This window comes from Pseudorca crassidens, chromosome 3, assembly GCF_039906515.1.
Source record: "Pseudorca crassidens isolate mPseCra1 chromosome 3, mPseCra1.hap1, whole genome shotgun sequence".
NCBI lineage: Eukaryota > Metazoa > Chordata > Mammalia > Artiodactyla > Delphinidae > Pseudorca > Pseudorca crassidens.
The window spans coordinates 170,883,972-170,905,315 of NC_090298.1; the positions used below are offsets into that span (position 1 = coordinate 170,883,972).

A 21,344-nucleotide genomic window follows, 5' to 3' on the forward strand; every position below is an offset into this window, starting at 1 on the left:
TGCCATGTGGGAACTTCCTTGCAGCACGTGGCCTTCTTAGTTGTGGCATGCGGACTCTAAGTTGTGGAATGCATGCGGGATCTAGTTCCCTGACCAGAAATCAAACCCAGGCCCCCTGCATTGGGAGTGAGGAGTCTTACCCACTGGACCACCAGGGAAGTCCCTCATGTCACTCTAGTCCAAGGATAAACTGTAGCACACGGAGTCACCAGATCCTGCCTGAGGGGATGCAAGTGCCACCTAGGAAGTATTCAAGCCAAGAATGTTACCCTGACTCCATCAAGCCTTTGACTCTGATTTCCCACTTGTAAGAAATTCAGGGGTTCAGGAAAAGAGCTAAAGGCACTGGAGCTGCCAGAAGTGGCATTGTGCAGGACGAGGGGCTTAGCCTCTGCAGGAAGTCAGATCAGGAGCAAAGGGCAAGGTGACATGGGCTGTTGGCAGGAGTCTCAGCCCTTCTCCACGTAGGCCTCTCCATAGCGCTGCTTGAGCATCCTCACAACATGGTGGCCGGCTTCCCCCAGATGAGTGATCCCAGAGACAGTGAGAGAAGTCACACCCCGTCATTTCCTTAGTATCCCATTGGTCGCCTGGTCCATCCTATTCCACGTGGGTGAGGGCTACACAAAGCATGAGTATCCGACAGCACGATCATGGGGGGCCAACCTGCAGGCCTGGTGGCCATCAAAAAGGAAGGGAATGGAAAACGAAAGATAGAGCTACCATATGACCCAGCAATCCCATTCCTGGGCATATATCTGGACCAAACTCTAATCCAAAAAGATACATGAACCCCAATGTTCATGGCAGCACTATTCACAATAACCAAGACATGGAAGCAACCTAAGTGTCCACTGACAGATGAATGGATAAAGAAGATTCGGTACACATATACAGTGGAATACTACTCAGCCATTAAAAAAGAATGAAAGAATGCCATTTGCAGCAACATGGACGGACCTAGAGATTATCATACTAAGTGAAGCAAGTCAGAAAGAGAAAGACAAATATCATACGATATCACTTATATGTGGGATCTAAAGTATGACACAAATGAACTTATCTACAAAGTAAAAACAGACTCACAGACATAGAGAACAGACCTGTGGTTGCCAAGGGGGAGGGGGTGGGGGAGGGAAGGATTGGGAGTCTGGGATTAGCAGATGCAAGCTAGTATATATAGAAGGGATAAACAACAAGGTCCTACTGTAGAGCACAGGGAACTATATCCAGTATCCTATGATAAACGATAATGGAAAAGAATATGAAAAAAGAGTGTGTATATATGTACATAACAATCACTTTGCTGTACCGCAGAAATTAACACAACATGGTAAATCAACTAGAATTGAATAACAAACAAAATTTTTAATTAAGTAAATAAATAAAAAGGAAGGGAATGAACAGGACAGGCAACCAAGATTGGCAGTTCCTCCCGAATGACCTCAGTGTAGGGTTTTTAAATAGATCTTCTACCTCCTGGGACATCCCTGGTGGTCCAGTGGTTAGGACTCTGCACTCCCACTGCAGGGGCCACCAGTTTGATCCCTGGTCGGGGAGCTAAGATCCCACGTGCCTCGACCAAAAGGAAAAAAAGAGAGACAGAGAGAGACAGAGAGAGAGAGAGAGATCCTGGAGCAGCAGGAGGTCTGGGGCTCAGCCACCTGAGTTCCTTCAACCTCCACCACTTCCCTGACTCCAGCTCCTCACTTCCTCCTCCCTTCCAGAAGGTTCTGGGTGCCTAACTTCTTCACAGGGAGAAGCCCCGCCCTCCCCAGCTCCTACCTGAGCCAGGAGAGGCCCCAGATACCAGCACCCACCCAGCCGAGGAGGCAAAACAAACAAGACAGGACAAGCACACCAAAGAGGCAAGCGTGCAGGCAACATCAGCTGACGCACCCGCCAAGGACGCCCACTGGCCTTGTGGGCAGCAGGAGGGCGATTCCTCTGTGGGCAGGGACCTCCCCCACCCCACTGGCCATCAGGAAAACCCTCCAGTGTGTGTGCAGTGTACCCTCCAGTGTGGAGACTGTAAATGAAAACACTTATTCGCTGAGGAATTTTTTTAAACACACGGGACAAATATATTTTATATATGTTCGTTCTGGGACGTAAAGTGGTTCTGGATAGAGAGCAGGTGCAACATGTGCCTTCCTTTATGATAGGAAGCAAGGCAGACAGGAGGGAAAGAAGGAGGCGGGACAGGCTCCAACTGAGGACACGAAAGCTCTGCACCCACAGGCAGGTGACTTACGTGGCTGCACCTCCGTTTCCCCATCTGAGACTCCTCCTCCTTGTTGGGATGCCCAGAGCACCCCCGGCCCCAGATGCAGCCCTGCTTCTATCTCTTGCTAGGGTGGGGGTCCCGGTGGCCCTTCCCCCAGGTGCCACCCACTGCTGTGGACTGTATCCCCCTGGGTGGCTGTCACAGGGTGTGAAACCCCAAGGCTCTGCACCGGCGAGGGGTGAAGGTGCGGAGGACAGCGGGGAGCCCCATCTCCTGGAACTCTGGTGCCCTGACCCATTTTGCAGATGGGTGTACTGAGGCCCAGGTGAGGGCAAACCCAGTCTCACGTGGAGGGGCCAGAGTCACATGGAGGAGGTTAGAAGGCCAGGAGGGACTGCCCATCCAGAGACCTCTCACTCACTCAACCTGTCCCACCACAAATGTTTATTGAGCGCCAACCATAGGCCCGGGGCTCAGGATGAACAGACAGGATAAACCAAGGACCTGGGGTGAAACCCAAGGTAACGCACAGACCGGGCCTTTTGACCCGCGTTCTCCAATGGGGCCAGCAGCCCCACTGGGTCACAAAAATGCAAATAAATGAAAGTGAAATCAGTGAAGCATTCTGCGCCTCCTCTGCACTGGCCACGTTTCACGTGCTCAGTAGCCACATGTGGCTGATGGCTGCACAGATGGAGGACACGTTCATCATTCCAGGCGGTTCTATCAGAAGACACCGGCTTCCACGGTCCAGTCTGATTCCTTCTATTTCCAAGTGAGAACAGGGGGTGAGTGGAGTTTTGTCACCCGAAAAGCATGTTCTATTTTGCTTTGAGCCCAGAGCAGTGTTGGTTGGTACCACGAAAGGCACACACACATGGGGATACAAGAGACAGTGTCAACTTGTAGCAATGTCGGGATCCTGCTTGTGACACAGTAATAGACTTTTGCAAAAATGTTGCCACTGGGGAAAATGTTATTTCTTACAACTGCTACGAATCTACAGCTGTCACGGCACAAAACATTATCTGGATGACGGAGGTTTTTTGGCACCCCCTTAAATTTCACGCCCAGGGGAGGGTCCTAGCCCAGGACTGGAGTGGTGGCAAGCCGGCTTCTCACCATCGTGTGCCTGCAACCAGGCCCCCAGTGAAGGGATAAGTGGCCAGGGGTGACTCACTGGGCTGATGACCTCAGCTGGGGAGGCATCAGGGCTCCGACCCACAACTTTTATGTGGCCCCTGCACCTGCGGGGTGGATGCCCCTTTGAATGTGCAGATAAAACGCTGGCAACAGGGGGCTTCCCTGGTGGTCCAGTGGTTAAGACGCTGCGCTTCCACTGCAGGGGGCACGGGTTCAATCCCTGGTCGGGGGAACTAAGATCCCGCAAGCCGCGGACCAGCCAAAAAAACAAAACAAAAAAGCCCCACTGGCAACAGGCTCTTGTCCCTGTTTGTCTGCAAATCTCTGCTGGGGGACTTGTTCACCAGACGCTCTCCCCAATGGCCTTTGGCACCAGCATCCTGGGACCCAGACCCTGGAGGCCTCCTTGGTTCCAGAGCCAAGGATGCAGCGCTGGACAAGCCCCCTCTTGTTGGTGTCCCAGGTTTCTGCCGCCTCTCGGGAGGTCACAAAAGGGAAACTGAGGCCGGGGAGAGCTGGAGTTGGCAGACGTGACAGAAACCCCACGGCGTCTTCCCGAAGTTGCCCACAGACCCCAAACCCTATGTGCCGGGGAGCGTGATGCCCATTGGACGGAGGGGATGAATACAGCCCAGTGTGGGGACCGGAGAGGGTTCACGGCACACGATGGCCCAGGGCCGATGGGCTCCAGATGCCCATCCAAATGCCAGAGGCAGGCGAGGTGCCTTGGCAGGTGACGCTCTTCACCCAGGTTCCCCGCCCCCAAGAAGCCAGCCCTCCCTCCCTCGCCAGCTCACCCCATGCAGGCTTCCACCAACGGGGTAAGTCCTTCCTCACGTCGGACTTGATTTCATCAGGCTTCGCTTTAAACCAGTTTCTCCTCCTTCTGGGTGAGTCTAAGACCAGGACAGGCCGCAGTTTCCTGAGACGGAACAGTGAAAGAGGTTGTGAGATGGGATATGATCCACGGGGAGGACTTGGGCTGGTGACTGGTGACAATGGCGGGAACAAAACCTGCACAAATCCCTACACTCTGGGGTGGAGACACCTGTGCTGGTGATAAAACATCCCTCCATGCATTAATTGAGCACTCACTGTGTACCAGACTCAACACAGACTCGGTCCCATCATCTTTTTCATTCTTATTTAGGAGAAATTCACAGAACATGAAATTCACCCATTTGAAATGAACACTTCAGGGACTTCCCTGGTGGTCCAGTGGTTAAGACTCTGCTCTCCCAAAGCAGGGGGCACGGGTTCCATCCTTGGTCGGGGAACTAGGATCCTGCCTGCCGCACAGCATGGCGAAAAAATAAATAAAATGAACACTTCAGGGTGTTTAGTGCATTCACAGAGCTATGTAACCATCACCTCTAGTTCCAGAACATTCCATCCCTCCAAAAGAAAACCAGTGCCCATCAGCAGTCACCCCCCACCCCTCCACAGCCCCCGAAAACCAGCAATCCACTCTCTGTCTTTGTGGATTTGCCTGTTCCGGACATTTCACATAAGTGGGATCACACACTATGTGGCCTTTTGTGTCTGTGTCTTTTTTAGTTCACTTTATTCTTTAAAATAAAATTTCTTTTTTAAAAGACACTATTAGGTTCACAGAAAAACGGCGAAGACAGTACAAAGTTTCCAGATACTCGCCCTGTTTCCCCTACTCTTAACACCGTACATCAGCATGTGTGGCCCTCTTGCGTGTGCGGGGCAGGGTGGAGGGCAGCTCCCGAATCACACATGTGATTCGCCGTGATCTCTGGGTGACAGATCCAGTTTGCAGATGCCCCGGACCAGCTGAAGCACCTGCCGTGAGCCCGTGAGCCCCGTTTACTGAGGTGCAGACAGGTGGCCACGGTCGCCAAGTTGGGAAAGGCTTCAGCTCCTCCGGCTCCGGGATTTTCCTGCCACTCCTCCAGGGGACGTGGAAGGGGCGGGATCGGCCAAGAGGAAACCGCAAACATCAAATGTACAGCGGCAGCTCCGAGAACAAGCTGTGCCTGGCAGCTGCAACTTGGCAGGCGGCACGGGGCAGGCAGAGGTCAGCGGCGGGGCCTGGAGGGGATGGGCAGAGCTCGGTGCCACCTAGGAGGGCGGTGGCTTGGCATGCGGCACCCACCCCATTCCCCCCACATATACCGGGCCAGGCAAGGGACGGGGCGGGGCCTGGAGGAATTGGGAGGGGGACTGCGGGGTTTGAGAGGAGGGCTCTAGCAGGCGCTCAGCGGTAGGGCCAGGCTCCAAGGTGCGCCTGAAGGTTCCTCTGGAAGGGCCAGGTGGGGGAGGATGCCACCTGGCGAGCCTGGGATCCTGGGCAGGAGAGGGGATCCTAGCGCATACACCTTGCCAGGAGGCCTTTTGGACAGCCCGGAGAGCCCCCCTCTCGCCGCCCCGCCAACATGCAGGCTGTCCCCGGGCGCTGGCAGACACCCAGCATCTGTGCGCTCTGTGGCCTCCACCCTCACCAGGCCCGTCAGCCCTCACTGGACTGGCTGCAAGGATGACAATGGCTCTCGGGGTCCTTTGGGCCCCAAGCCCACACTCCACCTGGTGACAAGAACAGTCCTTCCAAAATGGCATCTGATGGGGTCCGTACCCTGCTCACTTTCTTCCTACGGGTGTCCACCCAGGGGCAATGAAACAACCACTGGACAAACGTACACTGATGTTCACAGCATGACTCACAACTCAAAAGAGCGGGAACCTCCGTGTCCATCGATGGGTGATGGATAAACACAGTGTGGTCCAGATGATGGACCAATCACTCAGCCATGTAAGGGAGTGAGACACTGACACACGCCGCAACACAGATGGACCTCGAGGACGTGATGCTCAGTGAGAGAAGCCAGACACAGAAGGCTCCGGGGGCTGACCTGGACTGGCCCACCCTGGGACTGCCTGCTCCCCACCCCAGGCCCTGCAGAGACGACCACATCTACTTCTTTCTTGTCCCTCTCGCTGTACTACCTGCTGGCCTCCTCACCTGGCTCCTCTCAGATCCCCGTTGTCAGTTGAGGAAACTGACAAGCACAGCAGTCCTTAACCACTGGACTCCACTGCCACCCCCTTTTGGCTCCTGCCTGCAGGTAGCCCTCCCTCACCCACCGCCTCCCTCTCCACCCGCATGTCCCCCCAGGATCTGAAGTCAGCCCTGGACTGTCCAGCAAAACCCTGCCTACAGCAAGAACTTAATCATGGCTGAGGGGATGGAGTCTAGAGAGGGAGGCGGGCCAGACATGAGGGGGAGGTTTGGAACACCGGGTTTTATCGAATTAGGTTGCACGGTCCAAAGACGTCCCTCCCCCACACAAAGCTGTTTTCCCATCTCCCTCTGGATCTGGGACAGCTGTGCGCTTGACCCCAACCTAAGCTCAGACGTGGGGAGGTGATGCAGGAAGGCTTCCGAGGACAGGCCGCTCAGATCCACCGGCCATGCTGCGAGGGAGCCCAAGCCACGCAGGAGGCCACGTGTGGGCACCTGGCCCTCGTTCCCAGCCGAGCCAGCCTTGGTGCCAGCCCAGCCCACACCTGCAGATGAGTCTTTCCCAGCCGAGGACCCAGGTGTCCTGGAGCAGAGAGAAGCCAAGCCCACCCGCGCCCCATGTGAATCGGTGACTCACAGCATCACCGGGAATATCAAAATGCCTTCGGGCCACTAGGTTTGAGCAGCTCGTCGCAAGGCAACAGAAAGCAGGGTGCGGGCGTGCAAACTAGTTTTTATGACTTTTATTAAATCCTTACAAAACAGAATACAAAATACCGGTGTTGACAGTTGGTGTAAAGGAAAACTTCTGAGCTGTATCAGTTCACCTGGTACAGTGGAGTTAAAGTGCTTGGACGTTTTTCCCCCACTTAAAAAAAATTTGACTTTTTTTTGTCTTTTTTACACATCTTAACGTTGAAACACTGCTGTGCCCCCTTCCCCCCAGCGCCAGGCTCGTTCACAGTAACGGTTCTGACCAGTCCTCCGGGCCGCACTGTCGTTGTGACAGGGGTGGGGGAGGAAGTGGCTGTCCCACCTTTGAGGGAAAAAAAAAAAAAAGCTGCTCACAGCTCAGCTTTCCGGAGTAAAATGGCCATGGCGCCTGCAGCGGGCGAGAGTCCATTTGTTTCTTTTTTACAAAAAGGCAGAATCCTCGGTTGCAAAACGTGGAATCACTGATGGGCGAGAAATGATGGGGGGTGGCCTCCCCACCCCCGGAGTCTTTGGAAAGGCCAGTCCACAGATCGGCGGGCGGGCGGGACGGGGCGGTGGCCCCCCACCAGCCACCAAGGACGGCGACAATCTCCAAGACTCGGGGGACCGCAGAGACGGCACTCGAGCCCCCCACGCCTCGAGGCCCGCCCCCCCCCCACATTCAAGTATTCGTCAAGAACAGGGAAGGGAAGTCAGCTGATGTTCTGGAAAACTAACGAGACAGGACGAACAGCTAGGAGCCGGAGGGCGGTCTGGGCGGCTGCCCGCGCCCCCAACCCCGGCAGAAGCCCGTGTGCACGTGGAAAAGGAAGCCTGTGAATTGCATAGAGTCTCCCACCCGAGGACGAAGGGCGTCAGCGTCTCCCCAGCCCGGCGGGTCACGCGACGTCTGACTCAGGCGCGGGCGGAAGGGGCGCGGCAGCTGCGGCCTTTTCCTGAAGGTGGGCGGAACAGAGACGCCGCCCTGGGGGGGTCCCGCGAGACCCCGGGGACGGGGCTGAGAGAGCTTCCACGCCAGACCCGAGGGGCGGCCGGGCAGGACGTGGCCGTGGTCAGACTGAGCCCTGAGAAGGGGCACTCGGGTGCCCGGGTCGGGGGTCCGCGGGACCCCCACTTCGGCTGACGGGGGCCTGTCCGGCTCCTCGCGCTTCCTCTGGCGCCCCCATTCGCGGGTGGGCACTCCCCAGTGGAGAGGCCAGGGGAGGGGCCCCGGGCAGCCGCAGCTTAAGGTCAAGGTTCGAGGGAGCCCCGATTGTCAGTCGGCGGGGGCTCCAGCGGGCGGCGCCACCCCGCCTGCCCCCAGGCCCCGCCCTTTGACAGGGGAGACGTGAGAAGCCCCCGGCCCGCCCGGGTGTCTGAGGGGAGGGAAGGAGCTACCGTCTCGTCGAGGGAAGGTGGGTGGGGGTCGACCCGTCCCTGAAAACACTGTGAGGGCCGGGGAGGGGGGCGGCGAGGTCCCGCCGGCTCGGGGAGACGCCACGCCCTCCTCTCCTGAGTCACGCGTGCGGCGGGGAGCGGCCTTCACAGTACCCGGCGCATCCCGGGCCGGGGCGGCGGGAGGGCCCCACCCAGCCACAGGCCCTCCGCTCTCCTCCCCGAGCGCCTGCTCTGCGTTTAACACCATTGAAAGGGAAAAAAAAACAAAACAAAAGGAGGGGAACAGGAAAAAAAACCCAACAGCAAAAACCTTATATAAAAAGACCCCCGAGCTGAGCTTAGCGCCTCGGAATCCAGCCGGGGGAGGGCAGCCCGCTGGTCACCCGCGGGCAATAGCTTAAAAAAATCTTTAGACTTGACGGGGTGAGGGGTGGCCTATGTACAAAGGGAAGGAGAGGATCACGCGTGGTCTCCCACCAGGACCACGGGGGCCGCGGACAGGCTGGCTCGCTGCCGCCGCTGGGCCAACTTGGACTGGGAGGGCGGGGACAGCTGCAAGCAGCGTGAGGTAGCTCGGATGACCACGGGCTGCTCCTGCCCCGCCTCCTCGGCCGCGTCCTCCTCGCGCTGGGCCAGCTGCCGGTTCATGGCAATGGCCTCGGCCGCGAACGACGTGAGGTCTTTGGCGCAGCTGTTCCTGGGGACAGGGTGGGGGGTCAGCAAGGAGGGGGAGGTAGCCGCCGGCCCGTCCCCCCTGCTTCCCTCGGGACCCCCGGGGTCTGTGCAGTGCCCTGGGGGAGGGGCTGCACGCCCCAGGCAGCCCCAGACTCCGCAGGGGGCGGGAGGGGCCGGCGGACTGGAATTCGCGGTGGGGTCACAAACTCATCACCCGGTACAAGGACACCCAAGCGCTTGGACGGCTTCCCCCGCCAAGACTGAAAGAGGATCGTGTAGTCTTCTTTAAACATCTTAACATTTAGCGCCCCCTCCTGGACCCGGGGCTCCCCGCTCGGAGCCTGAGATCCCACACGGGCCTCACCTCTGCAGGACCATGGGCGTGGGCAGGGTGTTCTCCGGGGCGCACTGCAAGGAGACAGGAGAGGTGAGGCTGGAGAGCAGAGCCCGCCCGCCTCGGGGCGCCCAGCTGGCTGCGACAGCACCGGGGGTTAAGGCGGTGCACCTGCCCGGGAACCGAGCCAGGCTGGCGGGAGGGGCGCGGCCCGAGCCGGGCGAGCGTGGTGGACGTTGCCAGACCGCGTGATGGGCGGGGCCGGCCTCTCACCAAAGCTGCCCCAGTTCCCAGCAGGGGTTGGGAGCCCGCTCCAACAGCCCATCTGCCTTGACAGTGGGGCCCCAGTCTTTGCTCCCCACAGTGCCAACTTGTATTTTTGTTAAGCCCCCTGCCCTGTTGGCCTAGGCATCTGCCCCGCCAGGACAGCAACTGGGCAGAAGAAACAGCAAGCTCTTCTCAGCTTGGTGGGGATAGAGCCTTGGACGGGGGGTGGCAGGCCCCTGCCTGCCACCTGGCTGACCTCAGCTTGACACTCTGTTCCAGGTGAGAAGAGGCCCCTGCGCCTCCAGGACACAGGGCCTGGTGACTCACTGAGAAGCAGCTCTTGCAGTCCCAACTCAACCTGGCCAGCAGGCAGTGGGGGCCTCCCTGCTGCGCCCTTGCCCGCTCTGGGGGGTCTCGATGCTGAGCCGCCTAGGGCTGTCGTACCCTTGTGCTCTGAGTCACCCCAGCCCAGTGGCAGAGGCTGGAGGCCAGCCGCCCCCCAGGCCTCCCTGGTGCTCCCACTCACCCCCTGCACCCAGGGGTGCTGCAGGACTTGGGCAGCACTCAGCCTCTGCTTGGCGTCACGGACGAGGAGCTTGGAGATGAGGTCTTTGGCAGCAAAGGAAATGTGGGCCCAGTCCTTCTCCGGAAACTCGTACTTGCCCTCCTGGATGCTCTCAAACAGCATGTTCTGGAGGGAACATGGAAGGTGGGGTGAGCTGCAGCCAGCAATGGCTGAGGCCTCGTCGCAGACGCCTGGCAGGCCTGGACCCAGAGGAGCACCGATGAGTGACAAGTTCTGTCAGGGTCCCCAGCCTCCACCAGCTGCATGTGACCTGGGCCCAGGCTTAGGGTCGGGGAAAGTGCCCTGAGCTCAGCTGGCAAGGCCAGGGGATCTGGCAGGCCAAGGAGGGCAGGGACCCACCCAACTGGCGCTGGCTGGGAGGCTGGGCCAGAGAGTGGACTCGGGGAGGCACTTGGTGGGCTCTGCTCAAGTGGGGCCCAATTTACTGAAGGGTGGCTCTGGACGGCCAGGCTCTGGAGGGATCAGGCCATGAAGCCTGAGCCTCACATGGTGGGTAGAAGGCTGGAACCTGGCCACCTCAAACCATAGGCCTCGCCCCACCTCAACTTCCTGACCCCTGACTGCTTTCTCCTGTTGGGCTGGGGAACCCAACAAGCCTCTAGAAACCCAGAAAGGTCAGGCCGGCAGTGGCCTGTGGATGTTGTCAGTGGTTGGAGGCCAGGCCCTTAGGGGTGCTCAGGGGGGTTCACAGGCCAGCTCCTCCAGGGTGGGGGGTAGGTGTGTGCATGGACCAAGCCTTGGGGTGCACTGGGCAGGCAGGGGTGAGAGTGCACGTGTGTGTGTGTGTGTGTGTGTGTGTGTGTGTGTGTGCGCCGAGGCAGGCCAGACGCGGTGCTCGGGGGAGGGGTGCACGGCAGGACCCCACTCGCACCTGGCAGGCCGGGCAGGCCTCGCCGCGGTCCCAGCCGCAGTCGCTGCCGCAGTGGCCCACGAAGGGCGGGTAGCCGCTGAGCAGGATGTAAAGGATGACGCCCAGGCTCCAGAGGTCGCAGCGCTTGTCATAGATGCTTGCCTCCTCGCTGAAGGCCTCCACCACCTCCGGGGCCATGTACTCGGCGGAGCCGCACTGCGGGCGGGAGCGGGGGCATCAGGGCCCGCGGAGGGGGGATAGGGGGGCGCCCCGACAGGGACTTCACGGAGCCCAAAGCCAGACAGCCCTGACCGACCAATCACAGGTTGCTGAGGGAGCCAGCCCCGCCTTCGCCCTGCCGGCCAATCACAGGCTGCTGAGGGATTCGGCCACGCCCCCAACCCCCCCGCCCAATCAACAGGTGCCGGGAGCCCGCCCAGCCTCACCGCGCCCGACCACGGCCCCGCCCAGCCGCTCTGCCCGGCCAATCAGCGGCTGTTGCTAAGCGGAAGCCAGAGTTCCGAGGCCCGAGCCGCCAAGCAGGCTCCGCACCTCGAGGTTATGCAACTGTAGCCTGGCACCGGATTCGGGGGCCATTCCCGCCCTTTCCGCCCCTGCCAGCTACCCCTCCCCCCCGCACCCCACTCGGGGCGCCCTGACCCCGCAGGCCCTCACCGGGGTGAGCAGCTCCGGGGTGGAGATGGGGGAGCAGTCCCCGTTGAGTTTGATGCCACTGCCCAGATCAAAGTCACAGATCTTCACGGGGGACACCTGGGCAGGGTCAGAAGGGGCTGTGAGGGTGGCGTCCCGACCCTGGGGGCCCTGGCCCGCAGGAAAGGCCACCCCCCGGTGCCCCTCACCTGGTTGGGGTGCTCACAGAGGATGTTTTCCGGCTTTAGGTCCCTGTGGGCGATGCCTGCAGGAAGAACCAAGAACCACGAGGGCAGGTCAGGGGTCCATGGGTGGGTGGACACATCTTCCAGGAGTCCTGGGCAGGTGGGCTGGGCGCAAGGCTAGACACCCAGGGACCCCTGGGGCAGGCAGAGTGGCCACTCACCTTTGTTGTGCAGGAAGTCCAGGGCGCTGGCCACATCCTGCACCACCACGCTGGCCTCCAGTTCGTTAAAGTGCCGCCGCTTATGTATGTGGCTCAGGATGGAGCCTGGGCCAGGCCATGGAGCAGAACACACAGGGGTCACCTCCACTGCCCAACGGCCAGCACCCACCCCACCCTGGCAGGGAAGCCCCCACTCCGGCCTCCTCGGGTCCAGAGTCCTCCAACCTGAGCTGGCGTGTGGACCCCACAAGGCCCCTCTGATGTGCAGGCCCCCCTGAAAGGTTCTCCCTGGTGGCCCTAAACCCCCGGCCCATTAAGATCAGATGGAAAAGCCTGCCAGGCCCCACGTACCGCCCCGCATCTTCTCAAACACCAGGTAGAAACGGTCGTCTTCCTCAAAGAACTCAATCAGCTCTAGAACGTTCCTGGGGTGGGGGCAGGGAGGTGGGGGAGGAGTGAGGCTTCCTCAGGCCTGTGGGCAGCCACAGAACTGCCCAGCAGGGGCCCGCCTTCTCCACCCCACCTACCCACAGGAAGGCTGCACCCGGGGCCACGGGCCTGCTTCCGCCTTGCCCACCTCGGACTGTCAGCCTGCCTGCCACTGGGCCCACCCACAATGCCCAGCACAGGGCCTGGCACATTGTGGGTGCTCACTAAGTGCTTGCTGGGGGTGATGAGGCACTCGGGCCCATTCAGCCACTGAAAGATGGCTCGGGGCCCAGTGTTGTGAGGGTAGGTCACATTACCTGTGTCCCTGGCACTGATACAACATCTCCACCTCCCGGAAAACCCTACTCCGAATGTGGCCCGGCTGCTTCTCAATGATCTGAAATGTCAGCGGGGGGAGGACACACACACAGACACCAACTGGGTCAGCCAGACCCCCTACAGCCTGAGACCTGCCCCCCCTCCCCTGCCAGAAACTTCCCCTGTCAGAAACTTCTCCTGTGTCACGCGTGAAGCTCGTCAGAGCTTACATTTTGAAGTTCTGGAAAGCGGAGCTATCCTATGGGGGCCCAGAATTTACTGAAAGTCAATACTGTGGTGTCAGAACAAACTGGGGGCAATGTGTTTCCCCAGAGGCATCACAGGAGGGGCGAGCGGGACAGGAGCCGGTAGCTCTCCGCCCCTGACTGCCACAAGCCTTGGGGTGTATTTGGGGCCTGGAGCCCCTGCAAGATACTCCTTCAGGGCAGCAGGTTCCTTAGCCTAGCGGCCTGCTCTCCCTGACCAGGAGACTGGGGGCCACTGTGCTGGCTCACACACCACCCAGGGGACTAGAGGGGCCTAGGGGCGCCTGGCTGCCAGCCAAGACATCCCATTTGCCTGGGAACCAGTCTGGACAGATGCCCCAGCCCCGTAAGCCCAAGTCTGTTTCAGGCCAGGTCAGTGGGCACAGCCGCCCAGGACCCCAGAGCCTCAGGAAACCAGCCCACACCTCTGCGCCCACCCCCCTCTGGCACCCAGGAGCTCTAAGGACAGGAGGGTTCTGGGCCCACAGCCTGGGGTGAGCCGCTTCGCTCCCAGAGAGGGGAGGTCAAAAAGCGCGTGCCAAAAAAAAAAAAAGAAGTGCGTGCCAGCTCTTTCCCAGCAAAGCCAGGCCGCACACACCTCCTGGGAACCTCTTCCCAGGTTGGACCTAGGGCCCCCTCTCACTAGGTGGGTGGGCGGCCTGGGTCACCACTGTGCCCAGGGCTCCCGGCCCACCAGCAGCCTGGGGGAGGGGACGTGGTGTGCTCCACTGGCCAGGCTCCAGCAGCAGGCGCGCACGCACATCCACTGGTCACTGGGGCTCGGCCACCACCCTAAGCACTGTCCGACCTGTCTAGTGACAAATACACCTGCCCCACAGAGGGGCAGAACCACCAGATGCCAGGGCTCCTTGAGATAATGCCAGCAGCCGTGCCCTCCTGGAGTTACCTGAACCTCATTCCATCCCTTGGGAATGTGGCTAGGGCCCCCCACTCCACGGAGGAGACAGCGGTTCCTCTTGAGAGGGGATGGCCTTCTGAGGGGTCACACACGGTACAACTAACCCAACCCCCTGAGCCTTGGTTTCCCTGTCCATCAGAGTGACAGAAGCCAGGCTGCCCAGCAGGGGCCTTAGGAAGGAGGACACTGACCGTGCAGAATGTGCTTGATGCCTGCTAGGTGTGCAGTCCTATGGCACCATCACCCACCCAACCCGGTCGCTCCCAGGGGGTGGGGACCACAGCCACCCTGGTCACCACGCTTCCACCAGGGCCTGAGGCTTCCGGGCCAGCCCGCTTGCCACTGTGCACCTGGCCCTCCTTCCTGGGCAGCCAGCCTCCCGTTACCCCACCCAGCCCAGATGCAGGGTCACGAGGGAAGCCTGGAAGGCTTTTTGGAACGCAGGGTCTGACGCCCGGCCAGGCAACGCAGGCTGCGCAGGCGCACACTGGGTCAGAGGCGGCCCAGGGCTTGCAGGAGGCTCTTGCAGGCCTTCCCTGGTCTCCCCTGATGCCCAGCTCCCCCAGGGCCCCGAATAGGGCACTGCCTTTCAATGTTTGTAACCAGTACAGGGAAGCATTCGTCATCCCTGGGGACAGGGGCCTGGCCCGAGTGACCCAGCAGGTGAGCATCAGCTCTGACTGAAGCCCCCAGTTCTCGGCGGTCCCTCTGGCACCAGGTCCTTGGCCACCTGTGCAGCGGGGCCACCCCTTGTCACTTCTCACCCGGACTTGGGGGCTCAGCCCAGGCTGACCTGGATTCCCAGGTGTGGCCTGAGTCACCAGCCTTGAGGCCATTTTTAGACACTGGTTTTCCCCGCCTGCCAGTCCGGCAGCTCAAATGCCAGCTCCCCTCCTTTTGCCACCCCTGGAGGGTGCCAGATCCCAGGCACGGCTGGGGAGGGGCGAGGGGGCCGCCCAGGTGCTGGGGCCTGTCTCACCTTGACGGCATACTCCTGGCTGGTGATGAGGTTGACGCAGGTCTGCACACGGGCGTGGGCACCCTCCCCAAGCACGTCCTCCTGCAGCTGGTAGACGTCTGCGGAGCAGGGGGCCAGTGAGAGCCACCCTGGGCCGGCCCATCTCCCCGACGCCGCTGCCCCCGCCGGCCCCACTCACCTTCGAACCTGCCTGAAAAGCTGTCGGTGGCCCGGCACCTCTTCTTCTTCTTGCTCCTTTTCTTGGCATCGGGGATGTCGATGGGCTGGCTTGCAGGCATATCTGTGCAGGGGGAGCTAGAGGTGAGGCCCGCCTGGCTCAGGAGGTGGCCCAGCCCTCTGCCACCGCCAGAGGCTCGCCCTCCCCTCCAGCCCCTCACCAGGGCGGGCCGGGCACTCCAGGACGAAGTCAGGCTCCCCGTGGTGGACCTGGTCTAGGGAGAAGGCCAGTTCGAAAGGATTCTGCCCCTGCAGGAGAGGAGAGGACAGAGCTCAGGCCCCAGCCCTGCGGGGCAGCTGCACCCAGAGTGCCCCAGTCTCCACGTCCGCACGCTGCGGAGCAGAAAGCCTGGCTCTGCCTGACCACAAGGAAATGGACCTTTCACCCCCAGCCCAGGGCCCTCGGGGCCTCTGGGGAGGGGGTGTGGTATGGGAAGAGGCCAGACGCAGGCAGGGGAAGGGGTGCCGCCTCCCAGGCCAGGCCTGAGTCGCCGTGGGGCACCAGGCCACGTTTTGAGCCTCGGTTTGCTCACCTGCAGGATGGGGCCAGCACCACAGCATGGCTGACCGCCCGCGCCCCTGCCGTGCCCCGGCGCAGGGATCAAAGGCGCAGGGCAGCCAGTGGGAGGGAGTGAGTCAGCGGCTTCCCGGAGCGGGGCTCCCAGCCAGGCGGCCCTGCCTGCTTTCCCATGGCTTCCTGGTCTCAGTCTCCCCTCTGTGTAATGGGGCACCACTGCCCTCCTTGCCTCTCACTGTCCGCTCATCCCCACTGCACCTCCCGGCCCGAGACGATTCCCGCCACCACACCTCTGCTCCTGATGCGCCCACAATGCGCCCCGTCCCCCAGATCTGCGCCTCTCTCCTGGTCCGACCCCTCGCTCGTCTGCTTCCAGCTCCGCACCGCTGGGACCCGGCTCCGGGGTATCACGGGAAAGGCACCTGCGGTCTCCCGCGTGAGCACCGGGCCGCTCCCTCGCCCGGCCACAGCCGCACTGTCCCGTGTACCCTCAGACACACCAGGATGGAGCCCCTCACAGGCCGCGGTGTCCAGCTAAGGAAACAGCCCTTGAGCAGGAAGGGGCCTGCTCAAGGTCACCTGACAGCCCCCGGGACTGGGGTGGGGTGCGTGGGATCCTAACAAGGGAACGAAGGCAGCTGGGGTTCCTCCAGTTTCTGCGGATCCAGCGTGAGGACTGGCAGCCCCCGGCAAAGCACGAGGCTGAGGCTTTAAGGCTGAGGCTCTGAGGCCCCACCGTGTTTCTCTAGGAGTTTGCTCTCATTTAGCTCCCCGAATCCTGGGGGTCCAGGTGGCCAGGGCTTCAGGTGGGCGTGGGGGCCCTGTACAAACAGCAGTGGCTCCAGCTCTGATGCTGGAGGACCTGGGTCAAGTCACTGCCTCTCTCTGGGCCTTGGGACAAGGGGAAGCAGGTCTCCAGCAGGAGGGCCATCTGGCAGAGAAGGAACTCTGGGAGAGCCCCAGGGAGATACCCAGGGGCCTAACAGCAGAAGGGGCCAGGCCAGATTCCTGCAGACGGGAGGCCCGGAAGCCAGTCCGGCAGCACAGGGGCAGGCAGAGGTCACAGGGAGCGGCTGAAAAACAGGCGTGGGCCCTCCCGGCCTCGCCACCCACCCGCCCTGCAGATAGTTGCTAGGAGGCCCAGCGGGCGGGGGAGGGGAGGAAGGCGGCGCTCCAGCCTGTCGGCGCAGGATCGTCCACCAGCACCTGCCTCTGCCGGCCCAGGGGTCCGGCATCCCCGGGGAGCCAGGCACACGGCTGTGCCAGTACCAGCAGTCAGCGCTCTGAGAAGGCTCAGTCCAGGGGCGTCTGGAGGCGCCAGGTGACTCCCTCCTCCCAGAAGGAGGGGCCCCAGGGTGGCAACGTGGGGGTGATCAGGAGGGAGGGTGGACGTGAGGCTCGGGGCCAGCGGCGGCCCTCACCAGCTACTTCACCTCGGCCTAGTGACCTCAGCTCCGAGCCTGACCAGCACCCAGGGGTGACTCGAAAGGACCACGTAAGGGCATGAGGACCTCAGGGGGCCTGTCACCGACCCCACACCCCTGTGCCAACCTCCAATGCAAAGAGCTGGACCCTGGAGAGAAGGGGCGGCCAAGCCACCAAGGTGAAGGGACACTAGCCATGCCAGCTCCTGTGTCCCTGTCACCACGTGCGGGGGGTGCTAAGACAAATGCCCACGCTGTCCAAGGCTCCACTCTCCCATGTAGAAATGGGGAAAAATACATCAGAGACACCTGGCAGACGCTGCTGCCAGGCTGAGGGGAGGGAGGTGGCTGCGGCCCGAGGAAGCTTGGGGTGCAGCGGGAGGAGACACGTAGCGAGGCCGGCCTCTGGCCACCAGGAGGGCCACCTCAGAGCCAGCACTCCCGGCCCAGTGTCCCTCCAACTCCCTCAGGACTCCCACATTCCCACCTCAGCGCTGGGCTCTCGCACGGCCTGCAGAGGCCAACCCATAGTACCAGGCAGTGTTGCCAGGCCAGGCCCAGGGCTGGCTGTGGGCCTCCAGTCAGCAGGCCTTGGCAGGAGGTGGCTGGAACCATCCAGAAAGTTCGACTTTGCTTTGGCCACTGTGCCGGCCCCACGCGCTGACCCCATCTCGGCTCCCACCCAGCCCCCAGAGGGGACAGACCACCACCAGTGACGTCTCAAGTCCACCCTGCTCCCGCCCTGCCCTGAACACTTGGACGTGCCAAGGCTGTGGCTGCCCTGGGGGGAGAAGCCAGAATGACAGGCATGTGGGCAGGGGTGGGGCGCTGGCCCAGGACGCTGGCTGGACGGGCCTGGGAATTTTAACCCAAACAGTCTCAGCTCGCTCCTCCCACCCTGGTGTGCAGTTCGCCTGTAGGCGCGCGCGTACTCACACCCTCACACATGCACATACACCCAGGTCTTGCCTTCTCTAGAGGGCAACAGGTTCTTGCCCAAGAAGGCCCAGGGAAGCCATTACATAACGCGGCCAGCGGGGTGGGATGGCCGCTGACATCACTGTGTCCCCTGGGCCAGGCCCTGTGGGGTCCCTGCCTAGCACCTGCCTGCCCCCCCACCCCCAGGCTCGCTCATCTGAGACTAGAACTGCAGCGGCCCCATGCCACAGCCGTGGGGCCCGCCGCAGAAACTTCCTGCTCCGACAGGAAATAGCCTTGGGCCTGGGGTGTCTGGGAGGTGCTGGGCTGGAAGGGCATCCAGTCCACTGCCCCATTCTGCAGACCACCCAGGAGTGTGTAGGGGAGGCCTGCAGCCCTGCCTGGGGTTCCAGAAGGAAGGGCCCCTCAGACCCCCGCAGGCCCCATGACGCTGGGGACCGGACTGTGGCCTGCTGACAGTCCCCAGCAGTGCACACTCGGCTGGGCTCTGCAGGGGACACACAGCCAGGGGCCCCCACGGGCAGGACGCCCCTCAGCCCTGCCCGGGGTTCCTGGAGGAAAGATCCCAGAGGCCCCAGGGCGCTAAGGACTGTGGCCTACTGAACTCCCCCCTGCTCACCATACCAGCACATGCCTGGCTCGGGTCGGCAGGGGACACATATGTAGGGGTCCCCAACCCGGTTTGGGGCTTCTAGAAGGAAGACCTGACAGGTCCCAGGGTGCTTGAGATTGGACTGTGGCCTGGTGACACCGCCCCCCCGCGACAATGCACACCAGGCTGGGGCAGCTCCAGGCGAAGGGTGGGGAGCTGGCACGAGCCCCGGTGGGTATCCTGGGGGGCGGGCTCCGCGTCCCGCCACCGGCCACTCGGGTGGTCCAGCCCGGGGCGGCCCCAAGACGACCCGGCCCTCACCTTGAAGGAACGGTGGAAGCCCTGAAGTTCGGCTGTTTTCTTCTGCACCATCTTCTGTCCGGGCCCCGCCAGCGGGGGAGGGGACGCGGGGCCCGGGGGGCGGCCCGTGGGCGGGGGGCGGCCGGTGAGGGGACCCTGTGGGCGGGAGCAGACAAAGGAGGGCGTTGAGTGGCCGCGGCCGGCGCGCCGGGAGCCCGGGCCAGGGCGGCGAGGCTCCGTGGGGCCCGCTCTCCACGTCAGGGTCGGGGTCGGGCCGGGGTCGCTGGGCCACACTCACCGGGGTCGGGCTCGGGCCGGGGCCGCAGTGCCGCCGCCCGAGACGCGTAGCCCGGAGCCCGCTGCGCGGACCGCGCGGGGAACAGCGCCGCCGCCGCCGCCGCCGCCGCCGCCGCCGCCACCGCGGACTCCTCCGCTAAGGCCGCCACCGCCGAGAGGAGCCAGGCGGGCCGCGTCGCCGCCACTTTTATAGGCCAGGCTCGCCACCACCCCCCCCAGCCCCCGCCCCCGCCCCGACGCAGACCCCGCCCCTCATGGCTCCGCCCATGCACGCACGGCGGGGGCGGGACTGGAAGGCCGCTCTGGCGGCGGGGCGTGTCTGCGCGCCTGCGCCGTGTGGTGCGCGGGGTTCGGGGGGCGGGACCCGGGAAGGGTCCTGGCGGGCGTGGGCAGGGTTGCTGGAGGCTCCGGGAGACCCGCAGGACCCTGAGACTGAGCCCAAGCCCGGCCCTGACCTCTGGCAACAACCGCAGTCTGTCGGCCGGGGCCTAGAATACACTGACTCCTTTGGGCGACACCCCTGCTCTAGAACCTGCCATGGCTCCCTCTTGCATCTCTGTTCTAGGATCTGCCGTGGCTCTCTTTTTGGGTTTCCCGATCCTGGCCCCAGCTGTCGTGCAGGCGCACCCAAACAGGCTTATAGGCCCAGCTGCCTCCCCAGGTTGCTTCCCAAGAGTTCACGTGATTGTTGGCTGGGAAAGGGGACCACATTAGGGGGTGGGGACAGACCTGTGAAGGACTGTCCTCCCGTCCTGCAAAGGAGTGCTTCGCCTGCCTGATGGAGAGAAAACCCAAGGGGTGGGGGCGACCAGGACGGGAGGCAAAACACAACCCCATTTTGGCTGGGGCCCCTGACCCAGGCTCTGAGAGAATCAGTCAGCTCTCTGTCCCCGCAGCCCAGTGGTGCATGGTCCTCAGACCCGTGTCTGGACTCTTAGTATTACAGGCCTGCGGAGGGAACTGTCCTCCCTCTCCTCCAGGCCCCAGCCTGTCCTTTCAGAGGCTTCCCACCACCCACCCCCAACTGTCCCCCAACGAGGCCTGAGCTGGACCGTCCCCTTGCCTGTTAGGCTACCTCTATTTCTGTGCTGCCCCCCAAGGCCACAGCTCAGGCCACAGGAGCTGTAAGACCTGACCTCAGCCAGCTCTGGGGTGTTTGGAGGGACCTGCAGGGAGCTCCCCGGCCAGCCCCCAGCCCTCCCCTGCCCCGTGCGTGTGCGTGTGTACGTGTGAGTGTGTGTGTGTGTGTGTGTGTGTGTGTGTGTGTGTCTGTAGACACACGTTGGCTCCAGGTGCTGGGGTGGGGCTGCTGGACTTGCCTGCCCAGGGGAAGCCTCAGGCTCCTTCCTCATCATCCCCACCCCCCTCCTTACCGGGCTGTTCCTCTCTGTGTGTACACCGTCACCTGCAGGTCTTCATGTGCTTCTGGATGGCATGGGTGTGTACAGATGCCCCTCGCCAGAAGGCCAGCTCTGAGAAAGCCCAGATCCCCGCACTGCTGGTCCAGCACCCAGCACAGGGCCTGGCACACACACAGGAAGTGCTCACTGAATAGTGCTGAAAAGAAAGGATGTATTTAAGCATGTGTGAGTGTGTATGTGCATGTCTGTGTGCACGCATATAGGGGTTGGGTAAGGTCTGAGCTTCCTGAGGCTGCGTCTGGAGGCCAGAAGTCTGAAATCAAGGTGTCATCAGCAAAGCCACACCCTCTCTGAAGGCTATAGGGGAGGATCCTTCCTACTTGTTCCAGCTTCTGGTGGTTGCTGGTAATCCCTGGTGCTCCTTGGCTCATGGCCTCATCACCTCAACTCTGCCTCATTGTCACGGGACCATCTTCTCTGTCTGTGTCTCTCCTCTCTCCTAAGGACACCAGTCATTGCATTAAGGCCACCCTAATCTAGTACAACCTCATCTTAATTTGATCACACCTGC

The 21,344-nt window shown here is 61.8% G+C and overlaps 1 protein-coding gene and 1 long non-coding RNA gene across 4 annotated transcripts; both read right to left on the minus strand.

The window, feature by feature from the left end:
- Window positions 1-1,450: 1,450 nt before the first annotated feature.
- Window positions 1,451-6,815, minus strand: LOC137222714 (uncharacterized). The gene is made up of 3 exons (XR_010942564.1): window positions 4,548-6,815; window positions 4,168-4,292; window positions 1,451-2,992 (listed from the first exon to the last, which is right to left on the minus strand). It is a non-coding gene; the product is annotated as an uncharacterized lncRNA (long non-coding RNA).
- A 269-nt stretch (window positions 6,816-7,084) lies between these two features.
- Window positions 7,085-19,562, minus strand: MKNK2 (MAPK interacting serine/threonine kinase 2). 3 transcript variants are annotated; one of them, XM_067734367.1, is made up of 14 exons: window positions 19,414-19,562; window positions 19,137-19,271; window positions 15,505-15,592; window positions 15,306-15,407; window positions 15,128-15,225; window positions 12,963-13,042; window positions 12,568-12,641; window positions 12,217-12,321; window positions 12,020-12,075; window positions 11,835-11,930; window positions 11,181-11,375; window positions 10,250-10,414; window positions 9,487-9,530; window positions 7,085-9,138 (listed from the first exon to the last, which is right to left on the minus strand). In XM_067734367.1, exons 2-14 carry the CDS (start codon window positions 19,185-19,187, stop codon window positions 8,907-8,909), a joined length of 1,386 nt encoding a protein of 461 aa, XP_067590468.1. In that variant the 5' UTR covers window positions 19,188-19,271; window positions 19,414-19,562; the 3' UTR covers window positions 7,085-8,906. The 3 variants fall into 3 exon arrangements, with proteins under 3 accessions (XP_067590468.1, XP_067590467.1, XP_067590469.1); XM_067734366.1 differs by having other exon boundaries at window positions 7,085-9,144; XM_067734368.1 differs by lacking the exons at window positions 12,568-12,641; window positions 19,414-19,562 and having other exon boundaries at window positions 7,085-9,144; window positions 19,137-19,189.
- Between the last annotated feature and the right edge of the window lie 1,782 nt (window positions 19,563-21,344).